The following is a 24,116-nucleotide window of genomic DNA, read 5'->3' on the forward strand; positions in this document are numbered from 1 at the left end:
CCAGGGGGTCCTTGCCCACTGAGTGATCATCAAGAGGGGCGTGGTAGGCCGCTATAGCTGTCACGTAGACCTTCAGGGTGGAGTGGGTTAACCCCGCGGAGATACGGGCCTGCAAGAACTCCAGCACTGTACCAATCGGGCAGTTAACTGGGTCAAGCAGGCGGTCTCCGCACCATGAAGTGAAGAGTCTACACTTAAGGGCTTACAGTTTCCTCGTTGAGTGAGCTCTAGGTTGGAGGATGGTCTCAACAACCTCGATTGAGAGACCAGAGGCTATGAGTTGTGCCCCCTCAGGGGCCACACCCACAGCTTCCACAACTCTGGGCGGGGGTGAAGGATCATACCCTCCGCCTGTGAGAGGAGATCTCTCCTGACGGGAATCTCCCATGGAGTGCCGTCGAGGAGAGAAATCAGGTCCGAGAACCATACTCGGCTCGGCCAGAACAGGGCTACTAGCAATAGACGGACCCCGTCACGTCCACTCTCTCTAGAACTCCCGGGAGCAGAGCGATCGGGGGAAAGGAGTACAGACGAAGCCTCGGCCAAGTCTGTACCATAGCATCCAGCCCCAATGGAGCTGGATGAGTCAGAGAGAACCAGAGGGGACATTGCAATGTCTGACAGGTCGCAAACAAGTCCACCTGAGCCTGGCCAAAAACTCTCCATATCTGCTTCACCACCTCGGGGTGAAGCATCCATTCCCCGGGCCTCGGCCCCTGCCTCGACAGGATGTCTGCTCTCATATTGAGATGCCCAGGAATATGAACTGCCCTCAGCGAGAAGAGTTTGCCCTGGGACCACACAAGAACCAAGGTTTTCTCCACATGTCTAAGGCACGTAGGCATCGCCGCGTGACCTTGATCATGCGAAGTGGGTTTCCCATCGGGGAGAGCCCCTTGGTCTTGAGCCACAACTGTAGGGGTCTCATGTAAAGCAGCCCAAGAGTTATCACGTTGGACGAAGCTGCCATCAGACCCAGCAGCTTTTGAAACTGCTTGACACTGAGTGACCGGCCTTCTCTGACTCTCGCGACTGCAGTGAGCATCGACTCGATCCGAGCAGGAGACAAATGTGCCTGCATCGTGGTCGAATCCCACACCACGCCCAGATAAGTGGTCCCCTGTAATGGAGAAAGCACACTTTTCTTGCCATTTGGTCTTAACCTTAACTCTTTCATATGAGCGAGAACGACATCTCGATTGCCGAACCGCCATCTGCTCTGATTGAGCTAAAATCAACCAATTGTCGATGTAATTGAGTATGCGGATGCCCTGGAGTCGCAGAGGAGCAAGCGCAGCATCCACACACTTTGTGAAAGTACGGGGTGAGAGTGCTAGGCCAAAGGGAAAGACCCGATATTGGTAAGCTTTGCCCCTGAAAGCAAACCTCAGGAACTTCCTGTGACTGGGAAGGATGGAGACATGGAAATAAGCATCTTTCAGATCTATCGTGACAAACCAGTCCTCGGACCTGATCTGAGACACGACCTGTTTGACAGGGAGCATTTTGAACTTCAGACGCATGACTGAGCGGTTCAATAGCCGCAGATCTAAAATTGGACGCAACCCTCCATCCTTCTTTGGCACAATGCAGTACCGGCTGTAGAACCCGGACTCCCTGTCGAGAGGAGGGACCACCTCGATGGCCTCCTTCCTCAAGAGAGTATTCACTTCTTGTTCTAATACCAGAGCCTGCTCGGGGCCCACTAATGTGAGGAAAACCCCTTTGAAAGGCGGCGGAGGGGCGCCGAACTGAATGGGTTAGCCTCTTTCTACAGTTTGTAGGACCCAACGAGATACATTTGACAGTAGTTTCCACGCGGCTAAATAATCTACTAAGGGAACCAGTCTCTCGAGACTGGCCTCTGGTGTGTTTGGAGCTGCTAGCTGGGTGCCCTGAAGTGGAGGACCGGCAGGAGACAGCCGAGCTAGCTGCTCGAGAGACCCCCGAAGGGGTGGCGAGGCTCTCAGCTCTGCTAAGTCAGCGGTTCTCCTCAATTCTAAAATGTCATCTGCCTTGACTTGCTCGCCTTCATCAAGCTCTTTTAGCAGGTCGGGTTGGTACGCCTGTAACACTGACATAGTGTGCAGACACGCACCAGTCTGACCCGCTGCTGAGTACCCCTTGCCCACCAGCGCTGAAGTGGTTCGCAGCGGCTTGGAGCGCAAGACCGGAGCCTTCAGAGACGATGCCGTGCCGGGCGACAGATAGCTCGCAAGCATCTGCTCTACCCAGGGCATCGCTCTGTAACCGCATTCACCCAGCCCTGCCCCATTTCCATAATAATCAGAGGCGGGGATGAATAAGCGGGCCGAGAATGGTTTCTTCCACGACCTCGACACCTCGGTGTGGAGATCGGGAAAAAATGGCAGGCTCCGGTGTGGAGGTAGCGGCTTAGCACGCAGAAAGCGTTCATCGAGTTTACTTTTCTGCGGATCAGCCTGTTTCTCTGCGGGCCACTTGATGTTCAGCTTGGCAACTGCACAAGTAACTTACGCCTCGGCGGAAGCAGGGCCAGCACCGTGAGGAACGCTGGTGAAGGCTCCCTCCTCAAAGAGAGCCTTCCGGGAGCGAAGCAAACGCAGTGGCAACTGCTCACAATGTGGGCAGTCGGCCCCCTCGAGAGCCGACGCCGCGTGCTCCGCTCCCAAGCAGACCACGCACAAACTGTGTGTATCCCTGCTTGTGATGTAGCGTGAGCAGGGAGGAACACACAGTCTATAACGCGATCTGCTTTCGCCCTTGTTTGTCTTTGCTTTAGACATCTTTTTTTCTTTGCTGGAGCTTTATACTTTTTTTGCTGAATGCTTGTGTAACTTTGGACAGACAACAATAAATAAGACTCACAGAACATAGATCGTGACTGACACACACAGAGAGCTTTGCTGAATGACAGAAAGCTAACGCCGGCTGCACCTCACGTGCTTTTAAAGCTTCCTGGTCATGACGTCACCCACCTCTGACATCTTGCCCATCGATTGGACTGATTAAACATATGATTCAGAGCTTGGCATCGCTGAAGGCATTCCCCTAGCGTTTTCCGACGCAGCTCGAGTTCCCGAAGGGGAATCATTATTTCAGCTATTTAAGACACTTTTTGCAAAAAATATGATATTGTTATGGACTGTAACATCTTGTAATTCATAACAATGAGTAACACAGTATTAAAATAATAAAAAAAATATAACCATTTGAAAAAATCAGAAAAAAATAATCGGACACCAAATGTACCTGCAATTATAGAATCACTCATAGGCATAATGGTTTTTCTACAGTATAAACTGTATTTTCTATCCCCTTACCCTAACCCAACCCCTCACACAAAACACACTGCATTTTTAGATTTTCAGAATACTTAATTCTGTATTATTTATCAGCTTGCTTCCTCATGTGGACCAAAATAAATAAATAAATAAATAGATAGTCCCCATAAGGACAAAATTTACTGGTATTATTATACTAGTGGGGGCATTTGGTCCTCATAATGTAGGGAATACCAGGTGCACACACACACACACACACACACACACACACACACACACACTGCCGTTGAAATACCATTGATGTTTTTCTCAAGAGCACCAGTTGCCACTCTTCTGATCACATAAATCACCAGAGGCATGGGAATGATCTGAGAAGGGAATATTATAGACCATACCAAATGCATTTTGTTTGACCAGTTAGTTCCAACACTGAACTGACTGGAGATGAATAATTACACTATTGTCCTTTAGAACTGCTTTGCAGAATCTGAACTGTCGCCATAGTTAAGTTTTCATAATTAGTGGTGCTTGCCTATTAAGGCAAAGCATCACTATTGTTCTCTTGCATACTTATTATTCTGCTGCTTCTTCTTCCACACAAAACTTTGTTGCGCTACTCCTCCCGTACTGTTTGTCATAAACCCATAGGTATCACTCCTTAGCAACCAAACAGAGTACCCTAGCAACCGTTCAGTAAGACCTATATTTCTGCATCAGAACATCGTATAGATATGGGAGTTGACTTTTTGAGTCATGTTAGCAAACAGGGCTTCCAACATGCTACACATGCTAGCAGTGAATAGCTACATGCTAATAATGATTAGCTAAGCGCTAGATCAGGCTAAGAACATGCCAATAACTCTATAAAACTCCATAGTAACGATCTGTGACAACTACCAATAATCCAGAACACCCTAGCAACCACCTAGCAACACCCTAGCAACCACCTAGCAACTGCCCAGAGCACTATAGAAACCGCCTAGCAACATCCTAGCAACCACCCAGGTTACCATAGCAACTGCCTAGAAACCACCCAGGATATCCTAGCAACCACCTAGCAACACCATAGTAACCACCCAGAACACCTTAGCAACCGTCTAGCAACACCAGAGCAACCACCCTTAACATCCTAGCAACCACCTAGCAACAACTCATTATACCCTAGCAACCACATAGCAACACCCCAGCTAACACCCTAACAACAGAGTGTTGAGTTTTGCCACTGCAAGCACCACTCACATTTTCTTCAGGAGATGTACATATGTTGTTGTTTCTACTGTTTTCCTGTTTATTACTGTGAGACTGATTTGACCCCCTCCAAGTTAAAGAAAATTCTTTAAATAAAATGATTGTTTCCCAAACAGTAGTGTACTTCTATCCAAATAGGCTAGAGGAATGGGAATTCGAGTAAAGATCAATGTGTTCCTTTCCTAAATCCCTCAAGTTTGTTTTTTAAGCTCCACAAAACACTCTGGAGGAGGGCCTTTTGTCAACGCCGTGAAGCACCTGGATTACCATACATCTGGAAGGTCTGCTTGACGGGCGAGTGAAGGATGGAGAGCGCTCTCCCCAGTGATAATGACAGTGATCTGGCAGCTCTCAGAATGAAGTCAAGGGCCACTGGGTGCTCTGTCAAAAGAAGCAGTGCTGTCGGTCAGGCTCTGAACAGCCCTCCACACGGGGCAGCGTTTAATTACCTCAGGTCTCCAGTCGACTCTCCAGCTAAAACAAAAGTAATTGCCACACTTGAAAAACAAAAAACATGAAAACTTCTTTGGTTAACAGGGCCGGGGCGGCTCAGTAATGCAGAATGCTTTGTGGAGGAGTTATCTGCATGCAAAGAGGGAGCACTTGGCAATGTGCGGTTCCCTGAAAATCTCAGTTTGATAATCTAAGCAGAGCTGTAATATTACTTTGTTGAAGATAAGAGACGGACAAAAACGAATCAACAAATAAACAATCCCAAATTCGTCTGGCTCACACTGACTGGTCGCAATGACTTCCGTCCAGTTGTAAACATACCATGGGAGGTATTTATTACAGTACCTAATAAATATTAGGAAATATTTATAAGCCTTGAATGGATTTAAATAACAAATAGTGATTATACTAGTGTTTTTAAAGCACTTTTAAAGGGGTCATAGGATGCCCATTTTCCACAAGTTGATATGATTCTTTAGGGTCTTAATGAAAGTATGTAACATAGTTTGGTTAAAAATTGTCAATGGTAGCATAAAAACACATTTGTTACCCTGACAAAAACAGCTTTTTTTCAGAGCAAGCAGTTTTTTAGCATTTTCCTTTAAATGTTAATGAGCTCTGCTGACCCCGCCCCTCTCTTCCGAGCCGCTCTCTGAGAGACTGTTTACTTTAGCCGCATTCATCATGAATCTTGCTAATTAGCATATTATTCGGAAATACGATTTTCAAAGATTCATTAAAAAACCTTATACTCACTTCTTCTGTAGGTGAAGCTGGATCACGAATGATTAGCGCGAACATAGACGCATTTATGTAGATTGGTTCATGTTGCATACGCAGACAATGAGCTTGTTGCTTTACATTAAAATGGTTGATTAGCATTCACTTGAGCATTGCAGAACACTTTCAGAGTTTCTTTGAAATCATCCACCTTCCCCAGCTCCACCTGTATAGATCTGCTACGGGTTATTTTATATGCTATTTGTGCAGCAGCAGTATGTCTTAATACTCACAGCATCATATCGGCTTATGTAATGGCAGTAGCAAGTTTCTGTACTTGCTTGCAGCAGCAGCAGCAGCAGCAATAATCTACAAATACAGCAATAACCAACAGCAGCAGCATAGCAGATCTATTCTATCCAAGACCAAATACATTAACATTGTCATATCCATTACCATGCTAAAATCTTCAGAGAGTTCTCATAAATGTGCTGATTCATTCAGGAAAGAAACAAGAGATTGTCTGAATGAGAGAGTCATTGAATCATTCACACGACTGTTTCATTCAAAAACACAGATTAATTCAGGAACACAACTACGATGTGTTGCATGGAAAAGTGTCAAAGTCATTCTGCTTGGATTTAGTTTGGAACTATTTCCTTTTAGTGGAACATTTAAAAACATTTATCAGTGTTAAATTCATTCACCTGTTGTGTAAAAACAATATTGTATGTACTGTAGTTTTACAAAATGGTGTAGATGACACTGTCATAGCTACACAATATTGATATTATTTCTTTTTTTTAAGTGATTTTAATCTTTAATAATTTAATAATTATTTTAATAATTCTAATGACATGCTAAATGCCATCCAGCATAATATGAGTTAACATCTGTGGTTTGAAAAAAGCTGCCCCAAAGAGAAACGGACACACAATAGCAACCACAACCACAACAACAACAACAATAAAAAGCCCTCCATCCCTAGTCTTTCAATAATTATTCAGTGGTTCTAATTAGTGCAATTAATTCAGTTTAATGAGACCTCTTCTCTCAGTCTGCACCCTCTAAATCATGTCATGACCACTTTATAAGGAAACCGAAGGAGCACTTATGGTTAATGTAGATTTTTGTAAATAACTTTAATTCACAGGTGACACGGTTGTCTATGAGTGTTGTCTGAAGGATCTGGGACTGAGAGCTTTCATGAAGAGAGCACAGGCCAAAACCCGTGACTTCATGCCAGGAAAACCACGAGCCCCACTGCTGATAGCCTTAATTAGCTTTCTGACTCAATTAGTTTCATTAACGAGCGTGCTGACTGTAAGCAAGCATTTTGGCTGGTGAAGACTAATTCATAATAGACCTTTTTTCCATCTTGTTGTTCGGTTTTGTTCTTAACCTTACCTCTAGCATTTCTCTTCCTGTCAACTATGTTTCTGCTGCCTCTGTGATGTTCCAAACTCTTCTTTCTCACATCTGTCTTTTTCTTTGTACAGCTAGGATTGTGTAACAGAGTGAAAAGAGCAGCCTCATCTACATTCTCTGAGCTTCAGGCTCAACTCACATTGACTACAAGACACTAAATGTGACAGACCAAACAAGTCAAACACACTACAGGCAGACATCAGAGAAACCTAAACACAGATAGCTCTAGTGAGACTGTCCAAAAGTCACTCTGAATAAAAAGTGTCTGCTCTATTTGCCTCTGAAGCTACATGATTAACTGATCGCTTGCCTTCTTGAAGGAAACACTTGCCAAGACTATATATGCTTGCAATTGCAGATTTATAAAATGGATAGTTACAACTCTAAAATTTGATTAGATGAGCCACAATTAAACTGTTGTATGACGACCTGTCATTAACTACACTGATTTGAGTCTCTCAAGCCATAAAGACAACACTGTAAGGATCATGTGTTTGATTCACTAAAAAAGGAATGGCTCATTTGGAATGGTCAGTTGTTCAGGAATTGGTGGGAATCAAAATGCTTTGGTTCATCATTTATTTAGTTAGACTATACTGTTTGTTCTGGAATTAGTTGGACTACACTGTATGGATTTGATTCAGTAACAAGAATTGGCTCCTAATTCAGTCAGAAATCAATTGGACTACACTGGTCATGCTGTTTCATTTTGAGTCACTAAAAAAAAAAAAAGAGAATAGCTCATTAATGTAATTTGTTCTGGAACTGGTGGTCATGCTGCTTATGATTCAATAAAAATAACTGATTCATAAGAGCCATTCCTTCTGGTTTGTCATGCTGCTTAGTTTTCATTCACTAAAAGGAATCATTAACTCCAAAAATGATTTTGTTCTGCTATTTTTATTTCTTTTCTTTTTTTCATTTTGATCCAGTTCTGAATAAAATCATTTCTAAAATCACTTTTGCACTTTGGCCTCTCACAGCTGCAGCAAATCTCTTTCCATTAAAGTAAAATATTCTGATTTGCTTAACATTTAATACAAGATTTGAAACGTGTACTAAATTCCTTTCTACACTTTTAGATGTCTTTTTCAAGCGAGCAACATACTGTAGCTGGAAGAATGCAGTAGGAGACCTTCAGTGCCAATAAGATTTGTACTGTGATGACATATCACACCAAGCCACATCAAACTGCCAATACGAGGGAAGCTAATGCAGGCCAACGAACACATATTTTACTCTCTAAATTAGGCTGGGTGGGAGGGAGGCAATAAAACTACGACCAACAAACCAAACAATATTCATCACACTTAATGTTGAGAGACAGGCCAAAGTCTGATCACTTGCATATTTGAGGCTGGGTGATAAAAAGCAGTCTCAAGTGTGCATGAAAGGTGCCAGGCGGCCATAATGATAAATCAGAATGGCAAAGAGAGACACAAGCAGACAGTGATCAGATCTAAGAGAGAGCTCGTCTCCATAATGTCCTGTTCAATCAATACAGGAACGCCCTTTACACGCTTCTATAAGAGATGCCAACCGTTCCTCCTCTCCTCTATGTATATAAATGCAGCATTCACCATTCATTCATTATGTGAAGGCTACCAAAGTCCAGATAAAGCTCATTTTAGACTTTGAGAGCTCAATGACGTGATGCTCTTTTTTCCCTTTTCTATTAATGAAATTAAAAAATACACTAAAAATCAGTACAATGAATTAAAAATACCCATTTTATGATGACCATGTTTTTCAATTCTAAATTAAAAATCCTTTTAAGAGCATAACGTTACAAGGCTAGTTTAGTTCAGATTGTAAAATGTCATGTGTTAAATATTTTACCTTGAAAATATATATTTATATATTCACGTATATTTACTGTGCATGTACTCAAGGTGTAAGGAAAATATGTTTTTACTTTTCACTTATTGGTTACACTCCATTATATTTTTTTAGATCTTTTTTTTGTTTTTATTGTGGACACTCTAATACATTTTATTGTGGACAACCTCAAAGGCAAAATACCCTTGAAGCATAGCAAATCTAGGGCCATTTGACATGTATAGCGTTGTTAAAATGTTAAATGTTCTTGAGATAAAGTCCCAAGTAAGAGTGTCATTTCAAAAAGTAGCATACCTTGCAAAATAAAGCAAGTATAGGCCAGAGTTGGAAGTTTGTGGAGCTGGGTTGTTTAGATATGGAACAGATGTCAGAGAGAGATTAGTTGAGGCTCACCTCCACAGGGAATCTCCTGCCATTGATGCTGTGCTCCGAGCCATCGGAACCATTGCTCTGGCCCCAGTGGAACTCCACCTTCTCGGCTTTGAAGCGGCCCGGTAGCCCAGCTCCTCTCACAAAATAATCATCCTTCAACAGGATTGCCACTGTGAGGTGCAGAGAAAAGGAAAGAGGGTTAAATAGGGAGAAACCGAGAGATAAAGACCACGTACATTAACCAAATGCCTTCCAAGGACTGATGCATTGATGAAAATAAAGGGAAAAAAGACTGGGAGACACTTCATTTCAATATTTATGATTATTCATTTAGCTTCCTTAGGGACAAGGGCTGAATATTATACGCACTTCTTTTCTGCTGTTGCTGTTGTCCTCAGAAGGCCAGGTCACAAATGCACACTCTCAAGCCTGGGAAAAAACAACAACGCTCTCTGAACTTCTCTCGACTCCTCTTTAAGTTGTTTGATCCTTTGTTGATTTTTTGACGTAATCCGACATGAGAGGGAGAATCGGTTTCATTAGTTATTCCGGCTCTGAGCTTCATGAGCTTTAACAAACAGACAGGAATTAGACGGCTAAGCCAGCAGGACCTTGGAACGGCAGCATGTGAAAACTAGGCCTTGCCTGCTAGCAAATCCTTGATCAATGCAAATGTTTCTTCAAGGTTCCAAGATCTCATGAATTTCTTAAGTTTAATTTGGCTGAGGTCTGTGAGAAGCTTGTGCACTGGGCAGTCCAACAATACACACTCGCTCCCTCGAAAAAACACCTCTATGTGTGAAAGTGCATACTACTTTTTCTTTTTCTGCCATATACAGTATGCATACCGTGCACAGTAGGTGATTTCAGCATGCATGGAATAGAACCAAGCTCACTGAGAGAAATACTGTATTACACAATGCAATTTATAGTACTTGACTTGCTCGTCCATTTTCAGTGAATGAATAGCGATTTGATTTGATGGCTTAAAGATAAGGCATCTTTATTCAAAACTGGATTAATAAGCATTTTAATTTATTATTATTTACTGTATTACAAATGCATCATATTTATTATGCTTACAATAAATTATTTTATTAATTTTCTATTTAGTTTCACACGGAGTTAAAAAAAATATATGTAGTGTACATCATAGTGGTTCTCAACCTTTTTGATTTTGAAGATATTTTCTCTGGTATTTCTATTTTAATTATGACAATGCGGCTTGTTTTTAAACTTTTAATGAACAGAAACTGTTCCAGAAGATTCAAGATCCTGATGTGGTATGTTCTTCAATTGAATAAATCAATTATCAATCTTGATATATTTTAATTTTTAACACTGCATTTAAGTTCGTTTTTTTTAAAATATAATAATAATAAATATAATTTCATCCTATGGCCCCCCTGCAGTATCGTAATGGTTACACAATAAAATAGTGCACGATATCTAGTGAGGAAGTACGCTAGTATTCCAACATCTTTGTTTCCACACTTTTTCTCTAATGAGTGTTTCACTCAAGGTGAGAAGGTCAAGGGTCACTTGATGTTGTAGTCGTCTATAGAGAAAATGATTTAAAACATTGATTGAGTCATGCATTATTCAGAGGTACCGAGTCTGTAGGTTTATTGTGCCGCCCTGTTCCAGGTGATTATTTTGCTGATAAAACACTCATGTGTCAGTTATAAATAGCAGAGCTGCTCTCCATTATTCATGGGACAATAGCGGGACATTTGTCTTCCTCTGCACGGATTAGGTTAAGGAGGGAAACACTGGGCAATCCGTGTCTGTGTTTACTTCCTCCACATGCTCCACTGCAGTACGGCTTAATGGTGCAAGACTGTAACATGAAAACTGAATTTGGGTGTGAAAAGTTCAGGGGTGGACATCATAAAAGTTTGATAAAGCTTGAAAGTATGAGAGTTGATTTAGCAGGAACAACATGGCGCCGCGGACGGCCGCCTCAGTGCTTGGTTCTCCAGTGTTTGTACTGCTTTTGTTAGTTTTTCCTGTCTTTTGTTTCTCAGACAAGATCAGTTTTACCAGGGATGAACAGCTGAACATTTGGTCTGCCACTGGACACACCACAAAATCTTCTACAGGATTTAGATTATTCGGACGTTTTGCTGAACGTTGTAGTTGGCGGAGCAGCGGCGCTCGTCAAGCGCTTTAGGACGCGCAGACGGGGGAAGCAAGCGGCGCGCTCCTGAAGCTCAGACAGCGCGGATTTCGAATGCCGTTGCCTAGCACTCCATCTGGCGAATCTCTACCCAACAAAACGGACAAACTTCTTCTGCTCTCCCGGACAAACAAGGATTTTTCAAACTCTGCTGCTCTGTGTTTCACGGAAACATGGCTGAATGACGCCATTCCGGACAGCACACTATATCTGCCGGGCTTTCAGCTGTTCAGAGCGGACCTGCGACACAGAATTAAAGGGGAAATCGCGCAGCGGCGGGACATGTTTTTACATCAACGAAAGGTGGTGTACAGATGTAACAGTGTTAAAGAAGATATGCTGTCCCGATCTAGAAGCGCTCTTCATTAACTGTAAGCCGTTCTATTCGCCGCGGGAGTTCCACTCGTTCATTCTCGTGAGTGTTTACATTCCTCCGCAAGCGCACGTGAGCATGGCTTTACAGAAACTCGCTGATCAGATCACAGAGACAGAGCAACAACACCCGGACTCTGTTTTAATCATTCAGGGACTTTAATAAAGCAAATCTTTCCCATGAACTGCCAAAATACAGACAGCACGTTACATGTCCCATCAGAGACAGCAATATATTGGACCATTGTTACACCACAATAAAGGATGCATATCGCTCTGTCCCACGGGCAGCTTTGGGGCTCTCTGATCACTGTTTAGTTCATCTTTTACCGACCTACAGGCAGAAACTGAAATCAGCTAAACCTGTGTTAAGGACTGTAAAAAGATGGACTAATGAAACAGAGCAGGATTTACAAACCTGTTTCGACTTCACTGATTGGAGTGTTTTTGAAGTTGCTGCCACCGATCTGGACGAGCTCACAGAGACTGTAACTTCTTATATCAGTTTCTGTGAAGACATGTGCATTCCTACCAGGACTCATTTAACCTACAATAATGACAAACCATGGTTCACTGCAAAACTCAGACAGCTCTGTCAGGCCAAAGAAGATGCTCGCAGGAATGGGGACAGATTCTTATATAAACAGACCAAATACACACTAGAAAAGGAGATCAGAGTGGCAAAGAGAAATTATTCTGGAAAGCTAAGGAACCAATTCTCTTCCAGTGACCCTGCTTCAGTGTGGAAAGGTCTAAAAGACATCATCGATTACAAGACACCATCCCCCAGCACTGTGGAGATTCAACAACTGGCAGACGATCTGAACGAGTTTTACTGCAGGTTTGAAAAAACACCATTTACACCTCCTGCAACCCCCCTCTCCCCAACACCTTCACTTCAGATCAGTGAAGATGATGTGCGTCAGGTCTTCAGAAAGAACAAGAGAAGAAAGGCACCAGGCACAAATGGTGTGACACCAGCCTGTCTGAAAACCTGTGCTGACCAGCTGGCCTCCATCTTCACACAGATCTTCAACAGATCAGTGGAGCTGTGCGAAGTACCCTCATGCTTCAAAACGCTCCACCATCATCCCCGTCCCAAAGAAACCCAAAATTACTGGACTTAAGGACTACAGACCTGTGGCACTAACGTCTGTGGCCATGAAATCATTTGAAAGACTAGTTTTGGCTTATTTGAAGGACATCACTGGACCCTCACCGTACTCCCTGCAGTTTGCCTACAGAGGAAAAAGGTCTGTGGATGATACAGTCAACATGGGACTACACTACATCCTGCAACATCTAGATAGACCAGGGACTTATGTGAGGATCCTGTTTGTGGACTTCAGCTCGGCTGCCCAAATTAACTCAGCTCTCCGTGCCCTCCTCTGTCTGTCAGTGGATCACCAGCTTCCTGACAGACAGGCAGCAGCTAGTAAAGCTGGGAAAATTCTCATTCAGCAGCCACACTGGCGCCCCCCCAGGGTTGCATCCTCTCCCCACTGCTCTTCTCCCTCTACACCAATGACTGCATCTCTAAAGGCCCCTCTGTCAAGATCCTGAAGTTTGCAGACGACACCACACTTATCGGCCTCATTCAGGATGGTGAAGAGTCTGCTTACAGACAGGAGGTTAAAGAGCTGGCTCTCTGGTGCAGTCTTAACAACCTGGAGCTTAACACGCTCAAAACTGTGGAGATGATAGTGGACTTCAGGAGAAACCCCCCTGCTCTCACCTCAATCACCATCATGGACAGCACTGTAACCACAGTGGAGTCATTCAGGTTCCTGGGCACCATAATATCTCAGGACCTGAAGTGGGACAATCACATTGACTCAATTGTTAAAAAGGCCCAGCAGAGGTTGTACTTCCTTTGCCAGCTGAGAAAGTTCAACCTGCCACAGGAGCTGCTGAAACAGTTCTACTCCGCCATCATTGAATCCGTCCTCTGCGCTTCAATAACTGTCTGGTTCAGCTCAGCTACCAAATCTGACCTCAGAAGACTGCAGAGGATAGTCTGGACTGCTGAGCGAATCACTGGTACAATCCTCCCCACTCTCCAAGAACTGTACTTCTTGGAGAACTGTACTTTTGTGAACAAAAGTGCTGGCAAAATCACTCTGGACCCCTCGCATCCAGCACACTCCCTCTTTGAACTGTTGCCATCTGGTCAGCGCTACAGAGCACTGGGCACCAGAACGGCCAGACACAGCAACAGTTTCTTCCCTCAGGCAATCCATCTCATGAACATTTAACAATAAATGTGGAACAAACAACACTATTATACATTATTTATTTAACACACATACTTATTACATTTCAAATTTGCACATACCATACCTGTACATATATAATTGTCTATATTACATATTGTGTTTTTGTTATTTTGTACATTGTCTATTTTGTATATTTGTATATTATTCTTTTTATTATCTGCGTCCTGTCTTGTCACTGGCATTCTGTTGCACTGAATGTATCTATCTATCTATCTATCTATCTATCTATCTATCTATCTATCTATCTGTCTATCTGTCTATCTGTCTGTCTGTCTGTCTGTCTGTCTATTTTTGTTTCTAAAATTAGAAATAGGTCTTAAATACAGTTCTGTCAGGACCACTATCGTCAAAATGATAGATACTTAGCATAAAGTTTGGTTTGGCGGTATGGTTCTGTTCTGGGCAAAAAACCTCCCTGCCCATCCATGCAGCCTGTCATGAATGAGCAGGGAGAGCAACAATAATAACCCCCCCAGGGTTAACAGAACAGAACAAGGCAGATATCATTAATGTACTCAATGATATTTAAGTGTAACACTTTATTCAAGATAAAGGAGTCTGATTAGCAAGGAATATCAGAAAGCTAAGTCCTGACTGTGGCAAAAGGTGGAGCTGGGGATGGAGGAGGGTAATTTGCTCCGAAGCAAGCTGAAAAGCTGCTGAATAATACTGAATACAGCTTATATAGGAATGCCGAGATAGGTGTCGTATTCCTATAGGTAGATGTGATCAGCTGAGAATCAGCTGATGCAAGCTTGACTCACGTGACCTGCCAGAACTAACGCTAAAGCTTAATGTCTTTAAACAATGCTTTAACATGGCTTTAGAGAACTTTTCAGGTAATTTTATGACACATTTTAAAACGCATTCACTTTTATGTAACAGCCAGGTCATTCTCCTATATATGTCCTTATGATTGATGACATGATGGATATATGTTCTTTTTTTGTTGAACTATCACCTAAAGACTGTGTGTATTTACCAGTTTTGCCTGTATTCTTCATTGATGTCTTGTTGGATGACTCTGCATCAAATCCGTCCAGTGTGAGTTCCTGGTATTCCATCGAGACCTTTGTGTCTTGATCGGCTATATTAATCGGCGATTGGTTTCTCTCCTGACACTCAGGAAAAGCTGCCGCCCACCCTGTTTCTGGTCCGTACGTCCCTGCAGAAGAGAAAGACAGCAAATCAATGGATCATCACACTGTAAACAGAAGCCGAACCGCTCCCAGACTCACTTTATTCTTCATAAATGCCAGTCAAAACATGTTAGAGCTGTCCTGAGACAACCACCTGTCTGTCTGTCTCACGAAAACGGAAAAGCTTTATGAATTGACAAAGTAGTCACACTTTAATCCAAGACCTTTGTAACACCCAGACTAAAGCAGACGTGATTTTTTATTTATTTATTTATTTTACATTCTGCTGAGAAGTTTATAAGCACTCAGTAGAGACATATATAGAAACAGTTTATGGTTACCAGTGGCAGCACAAGACTCTTTTCACTGGAGACCCAATACAACTCTGCTGTGACCCCAGTACATTTTTGCTAATAACTTAATTTTTTTCTTAGAAACCTAAGATGAAACCTCAGATTTCCTCAAAGGTTATGTCAGCTCGTTGACAGAGAGAGACTGACCAAAAGGTAGCTAACTACCACTTGCTGTTCAGTGATATACCATTGCACACATGACACAAGTCAATATCTAATTAGCTAGCTATGGTCATATTCACCAGTAACAGCATGCTGGGCAAACACAATGCCTCAAAGTTTAGTAGGCCCAAGGCACTAAATACGATGTGAATGAATGTAGTGGGATAGATGCAGTTCAGTTAACGTGTAAAAAGCAAACTATCAGTTCACATTCTGCCAATGGGAAGGTGAATATCACCTGTAAAAATATGTTTAGGTTAGTTATGCATAAAAGTACAGAGCCTCACACAAGACATGCGGAAAAAAAACAAAAAACAGACCTTGTGGCCACGGACTGAAAATTATTCCATGACTTACTGATTTGCAGCCACATTTTTATTATTTGTTCTCTTGTTTTAGCTGAATCATGACCACATTGTATTAATTCATTCCAGTAATCATGGCAACATTTTAATAATTTGTTGCCTTGATTTAATTTCTTTACAATTTTACTACATTATGCCAATTCGTTCCCTCATTTTAGTTTAGTTAAATCATGGACAATGGAACGATTTAGTTAAATGTGGCCATGATTCAACTAAAACAAAGGAACAAATTAATAAGTCATGAGAACAAATTCTCAATTCGTGGCCTCTATGTCATCAAATTCCGTCAGAAATCTCGGAGTAATCTTTGATGACCAGCTGACATTCAAGAACCACATTGCAAAGACAGCTTGATCATGCAGGTTTGCATTACACAACATCAGGAAGAGTAGGCCTTTCCTAATGGAGCCTGCTGCACAACTTCTTGTCCAGGCCCTTGTCATTTCTAGGCTAGACTACTGCAATGCTCTTCTGGCTGGACTCCCATCATGCGCAATCAAACCTCTACAAATGATTTAGAATGCAACAGCATCACTGGTCTTCAACGAGCCCAAAAAGGTCCACGTCACATTGCTTTTTATCTCCCTGCATTGGCTACTGGTTGCGGCTCGCATAAAGTTCAAGCCATTGATGCTTCCATACAGAACAGCCACGGGCTCAACACCCTCATTTATAAACAACAAAAAAAACTTCCCTTTCACTTTTCTTAATCCCTCAGTGTTCTAGCTTGTACTAATCTGAACGATGTCTGAAACTTGCGTGCACTTCCCGTGTTTATTTCCCTCCTTATTATGACTCGCATGTTCCTCAATTGTAAGTTGCTTTGGATGTATATAAGTGTCTGCTTAAATTTTACATGATCTATCCCAGCATTACATGCTAGCTTTAGAGTACAAATGCTACACAACAGTAGTCAAAAATTAAAAACCTCTGCATCCAAACTCAGCAGAGTTGAAAACTTTAAAGGCAACACTATATTTTTGAGTAGCATGAGATTAGCTCAGCTGCTTTCAAAACAATGTAGCTTCCAGTAACAAGCTATTTTGATCAACAATTAGCATTATGCTATATTACAGTTTGAAAGCAGTTTCCCAACACTGTGTGGAACTATCAGTGATCAATGTCACACTGTTGAGACCCTTGTCATCGTATACACAATACAATAAAAGTAAGCGCAGGCAATTTTACTTGAGCACACAAAATGAGACAAGAAAACAAGACAAGGATATTTTAAGAGTCCATTAAACTCTCTAGTACGGTTAGAAGCGCCGCTTTGGCTTTGCTTACAGTTAAAGCATGCCAAATCATAAATGCACCCTTCAGAGCAATAACCACATCCTGATGAGACACTATAGTGCCAGAGTGTGCATGTGCGAATGTTTCTTCTCTCTCAGACTTGGTGAGAGGTGAGCAGTGGTCCACAAACGGCTAAACAGAAGGTTCATCCCTAATTGAAAGCAATCCTCAGCTACCGGCCTTTAAGATGAATTTGTCGACAATTACCCCAGGCCTGCAAGCATCCGGAGCGATCCGAAATGCCTATTTCATCAAATTAGGATTCATCCTCCTCAGCCTCTGCCCTCACAGCAGCCTTGGGGCATATTGATTGGATGGGTCTGGGTTTCATATGGAGCGGCAGAGTGCTATAGATCCAGGCAGCACTGCTGGGTAATGAAAGAGAGCGAGGACTTGCGTGTGAAGAGATTACTCACTCCTTAATGCAGCCCTAACAGGGTTAGAAAAACTGCAAACGTAAACTTAATCCCAACCACACCTCAGGATACGCATCTCAGATGAGAAAAACAAAGGTCCGAGTACATAACCCTGCCTCTGAGCAGAAAAACAGATATCAGTACTATTTATTTATTTATTTTTTGCTGGGTTTATGGATTTATTTGCTCCGTTACATCCATTTTTCAGTTGTTTATGCATTAAGCATTAGCATGTTTATGATATTGTATTAGCTTGTCTGTTTTAGGCTCAAAAGGTACCAAATATGTGTAAATACATGAATTCAAATGTTATCCAAGTACTTGCTGCATTCTTAGCATCACCACAAGGGGTGCCATTGATCTTAGTTAAAGTAGATGCCAATATTAATGCAATTCTAATAAAAATAAAGCTATACAGTCAGTTCAGTGGAATATAATGCTGTATACTTTTGTGTCATTCAATCAACTGGCAATACATTGAAAATACATTTGTCTAAAAACATCCTAATGAACCAAAAATTCTAGAAAAATTCTACACTGACTGAATTCTGGGAGACTGAACAGAATGTACTTCTATTTTTCACAGTCTCATTTCCGTGTCCAATTAAATTTAACATATACTCTGAGGTTTATAGCAAGCATTTGCATAAACTGTCTTCTTCTACTGTCAGTTTTTGCTATTATAAGTCAACTATTGCCATGGCAGAAAATTAGTTGCAGAGCAAGTAAGTGAAATAGTCAATATGTTTATAGTTAGATACTTGAATAATAACAAATCTGGTTTAATGGCACAGACATTTGAAGACAACTTTATCGCCCCCTTGAGTACTGGAGTTGTTACTGCATTAGCACAAGACTGTATGCTATGTACAACAGGATGACATTTTGCACTGCCACAGCCAAACAATCACATTAGTTTATTTGTTTCCTTATGTTTATAGCAGTTTATCCAACTGGCTACCAACTTAACCAGCAATCAATTCAAGCTTCCCTTCCTTTCTCTCCTCTAGTAAAAAACACACTTTGGTGGCTGGTACAGTACACGGATAGCTATTCAAGTGTGGACGGAGGGGAATTTCAACCCATTCCCACATTAAATGGTTGTGAGATATCTCAACCTCCCACTGTTTTGATTTACCGTTCATTCCTCCCTCCAGACAGAAAGTGAGGGAGCAGCGACCAGGTTTCAAATCAACATTTCATTCACCTCTGACCTCTCTCTCAGCTCGATCAATACTCCCTCTGTTCACCTTTTCCTTCTTCTTCTTCTTTTTTATAACTTTGTTGAGAAAGAGAAAGAGAGTGAGAGAGGCTGATGGAACTCCTAAAAGACGAGATTACAATTTGGGTCAAAAGACGTTAGCTTTGCTATGAGAACACACGACCACACTAACCATTGATTTTCTCAATTTTTAAAGCTATAGTTCAACCGAAATGAAAAATCTTTCATCATTTACTTATGTCTTTTGAAACCTTTTTGTCTGCCTTTCTTCCATGGGACACAAAAATACAAATTTCACAAAAAATGTTCCAGCTGAAGTGAAAGTGAATGGAAGCAGCTTGGACATTCTGCTAAATATATTCTGCTAATTATCTATTAAATGTTTTTAATAGAAATTAAGCTTTTTTCTAAAATATTAAATAAAGACATTGTTTTACATTAAAAGGTGAATTCAAGTCCAACATCTATAAATTGTATTTTTACTGTATTTTTGAATAAACAGATTTTATGAACAAGAGATTTTTTAATGAGCCATGAACAAATTCTGTATATTCTTTGAATAAAATACAAAGCATGAAAAACAAGACAGCTAGAGAATGCAGACTAGTGGATTTCTTTCCCACTCCCTCGTCCCTTTCAGAACCCTTCCGACATGCCACTCAAAAAATCATCTGACAAGTACAACCATGCCTTCATCAAAATGTGTGAAAGGGAGACAGCAAAAGTTCTTTTCCACTAATGCTGCTGTCTCCAAATCTCCAGAGAGTCGATGTGATTTAGCAGAGCAACTTGATTGTAAATATACCTGAATGTTGTGTTTGACCCCCCAGAGAAAATGTGCTTTTCACTCAATTAGCAACAATTCTTTACACAGCTGTGTAATTTACTGACTCTTAAACCATTTGGACTGATGCAGTAAAAGTGAGTGCAATAGTATAATTTATATTGCGAACAAAAGTGTGTTTGTGTAAGAACATCTAAAAAACATTTATATTATTTTCACCCAATAGCAGCATTGTGACCCGATAAACAAACATGCCATTCGGAAAGATGTGGCAGTTTGGATGGGTAAGAGACAGAGAGCGTGAAAGAGAGGCAAACAATGAAAAACAGAAAAAGATTTTGAAAATTCTGCTGTGGCTTCTCTTAGGGTTTCTGACGTGTCTATGATATGTCACACTAAGCCTGTCTCTCAGCTGCAGCTGCACTAGTGATGGGTCATAAATGTAGAGACACATGCATCTGTGGTGTTTCTGGATTTACCCGGCTTGAATCCATCAGACTGTGTGGCAGCCAGTGAACACTGGGAGAGAAAGCTTTCTTATTCCCTCTCGATTACAGTGCTGACACACACACACACACACACACACACACACACACACACACACACACACACACGCACACACACACAAACTTACTTTACCCTTATGCAGAGATACGTTTTCACAGTGTGCTTCAAATGCGCCAGTAACTGTAACACTAAAAGTGGACATTTAAATGTAAAAAGCAGATTAAATATAGAAAACTATTTAAGGTTGCTTTAGTAATAATATTAATTGTAATTATATATTAATAATACTTATATATAACAATTATTATTGTATAAAATTATTATTATTAATATTAAAAATAATTACAACAACTAGATTTTCAATGTAATCCTTCATAATTATCTTTATTATTGTATGTACATTGTTGCATTTGGAAAACCTATACTTGCATTTGCACTTTCCACACATAACATTTCAACACTATTTCAAACAAATGCTGTTCATCAAAGAATCCTGAAAATGCAGTACAATCAACTTCAGCATAATAATAATAATAATAATAATAATAATAATAATGATGATAATAATAATAATACATGTTTTCTTGTATACAAAAAAAGGAAATTATAAATTACTTCTGAAGGATCACGTGACACTGAAAACAATTGGTGTATATATACATATATATATATATATATATATATATATATATATATATATATATATATATATATATATTTTCAATATTATATATATATATATATATATATATATATATATATATATATATATATATATATAATTTCAATATTAAATTTTAATATGGATATATTGTTGTATGATTTTTTAAGTTTTTGAGAAAATACTTTAAAACTACAAGAATTTTTAAATTCATATTTAGTTACTTAAAATGAATATTTTATATATATATTTATTTGCAGTACTTTCATAGAACCCAAAAGGAAGGCAACTTGAGTACTGCTCAAACTGGCCAATCTACACAAATCATGATTTCCATCAGTCTGCTTATCGTCCTCTGTAATGCACTGGACCCTATTAAAGAGGTGCTTCCTCTGACAACTTCTACTTTCTTTAATTAGATCAATGATTGGGCTTAATTACTCAAATAGGCTCTGTGGCATTAGCGCCAAAGTGATCAAAGCTGAGAAAGAGAGAGACCTGTATTGAGAAACTGAATCATAGGCCTGTCGTCGTCCCCACAGGGGCCAGTATTACCATAATGTGCATTTGGAATTTGACAAATAAAAGCACTTTTGGGAAAACAAACTAGGGAAATAATTATGAATAAAGTGGTGTAAACACAGCTGAGTGGTGCTGACACATTGGGAGTCTTTGATCCGTGCGAGACGAATACCAGCGCAAAATATTAGGAAGAAAAAAAAAGATAACTTTAAGTAACCACTCATAGTAACATGCTAACAGCTAACGAGTGAAGCGTCTATACTGATACCTCTGTGAATGACTGGTTTGTGCATCTTTAATGCGATGAAAGCTAGAGAGATTGTACTCCAGAGAGCTCAATTTGACTGCATAAATACAGGCAGTCTTTCTCTCTCTGAAACCAGTCTCCCTGGTTATGATGGGCGCAGCGTGATGGGCGTTAGTGCTTGGCTGTTTGAAGTGCAGAGGTGGACAGGGTAAAAGTAGCTTGTCTGGCGGAGTGTTGCGCTATGTTAATTAGATGTGGCAGTGTTTATGTTTGTGTGTGTGTCCCGGCAAGAAGAGAAAGCTGGCTGTAAACCCAGTGGGACTCGAAGCCCATGAGCAAAAGCTGTCAAGAGCGACTGGAGATCTACACGCTGTCAGAGAACATTTCACGGCAGCCCACAAAAGACTCAACACGCACACACATAAACAATGAGAAATAGACACATTCTCAAAGAGTCAGATATATTTCCACACAGAGTTCTGCCTCAGTCTCATGGAAAGACAGATTTCACGCCTCTCATACACCTCACACAAACGTTATGTCGTCTTCGTGTCATCCACACCCTATTACAATTGCATTCTAGGTGCACAAAGGTGGCCATATTACATTCGAAACAATGTCTCCGGCCCAATTTGCATGCTAGCCATCCTAAATTACAACAATGTCCTTCCCATAATCATATTGTTAATTAGGCGCAAGCGAATTGTATGAAATCGTACAAATTAAATGATGTTTTAATTATATCTTAATATATGAAATTGTATGAATTCATACAAATTACCCACTAATTCGCCAAAAAACATAAAATTGTTACAAATTACCACAATTCATTAGCCTAACTGTAGGCTTTATTGTGTATAAGCAACAAAGCAGATTAGCAAATTAATATAGAATGTGTGCCAACAGGCACAATATGCTCCAATATGCTAGTATTTTATAATAACGGCTTCAACACGGCTCATCTGATCATAAATCTCAGTTTGAACTGCTATATAAATGTGCATGAATCTGAGCTATAAGTGACTTAAATTATAAGGTAATAAATGTAGCTAGATGCTAACGCTTAGCTTCTGTGTCAGTGCTAGCAGTCAATGGACATGTGGTATAAAGATACAGTAGTATATTAATAGATTATCGGTGTAGTGTCTTATAACACACTCAAAATGATGTATTTGTATAACCAGCAAAGTACACACTTTTAGTGAATAATGCAGCTAGTCTATTATTCTCCTATTTATGTATTCAGCTGAACTAGTTTACAAAAGTAACAACAAGGTCAAACCTAAAAAGACAACTTAAATAGTCATTAATGCTACATTTATGTTACAAAAACATATACCGTACAATATCTACCATATTCTGAACGACTTTGATTGAGGGAAATGTGTTACATAGGGGGTGTTATCGCCGCAGTAGGAGAAATGGTATAGGGTATACAAGAAGCACTGACCTGAAGTGTCAACTTAAGTTAAACCTATAGACTCTTAAAGCATATTTCATAATCTTAATGGACTTTATGTGAGGTACAAAGCTTCAAATGCATTGTTTATTGAGCAAACCTTGTAAGGTTATTACTTCTTAGGAAAACATCTACTAAGTTATTAACATTTCACAGTGTTACATGAATTCCTTTAAGCAGAACATGTTTTAAGAAATCTAATTTCAGCACAAGGAACATGTCAATTGCCGGAACGAATGCAAACACTAACTATATTACAGTGAGCAGCCAAAATGCTCATTAGAGGAAAATATCTTATATTAGCATAAAATCCTTAAAGTTGTTTCATAAACTCATCTTAACATCATCTAACCTCACCAGAACTTCCTTTCGATTACATTCTGTTTTCACTCTCTATTGTTTGATATAGTGACATTGTCCTGAGATTTTTCCTTATTTTGCGATAAATAAAAGATAATGAAACCCCCTTGAGCAAAGAGGGAGAATGTAATTCCAACAATACTTCAAACGGATTTAATGGAGTTAGAGAGGGAAAAAAAGCATTGGTAAAATCAAAAACAAAGCAGCGTGGAGAGAGAAAACTCCAATAAATATCCAAGCAAGTCCCCTTGGCAAAAAATAAATCATTCGTTTTACTGACCAACAAATGCAACCGGGTTTCAATTTTAGAGATGTTTTCCTGACCTATGCCACCATTGCATGTTGTAAACAGAATATTATTTTGTTTAAAACATAATTTTTTTAAAGCATTTTTAAGTCACTGACTTGTCTTGGTAGTATATTAAAGTTTAATGTTGCAGTTTTTTTTACTTGAAGCATTAAATTATATATAT

At 40.4% G+C, this 24,116-nt stretch overlaps 1 protein-coding gene across 1 annotated transcript in view; it reads right to left on the bottom strand.

Moving 5' to 3' along the window:
* ptprga (protein tyrosine phosphatase receptor type Ga) overlaps window positions 1–24,116 on the bottom strand; it is a 297,193-nt gene that overhangs the window by 93,338 nt on the left and 179,739 nt on the right. Inside the window, exons 3-4 of the mRNA XM_016231834.1 lie at window positions 15,133–15,315; window positions 9,345–9,493 (exon numbers count right to left, since the gene is read on the bottom strand). Of these exons, the coding sequence (XP_016087320.1) occupies window positions 9,345–9,493; window positions 15,133–15,315 (332 nt within the window). The remainder of the gene's footprint in view (window positions 1–9,344; window positions 9,494–15,132; window positions 15,316–24,116) is intronic.

Source organism: Sinocyclocheilus grahami, unplaced genomic scaffold (genome assembly GCF_001515645.1).
Source record: "Sinocyclocheilus grahami isolate Dianchi unplaced genomic scaffold, SAMN03320097.WGS_v1.1 scaffold400.1, whole genome shotgun sequence".
Taxonomy (NCBI): Eukaryota; Metazoa; Chordata; class Actinopteri; order Cypriniformes; family Cyprinidae; genus Sinocyclocheilus; species Sinocyclocheilus grahami.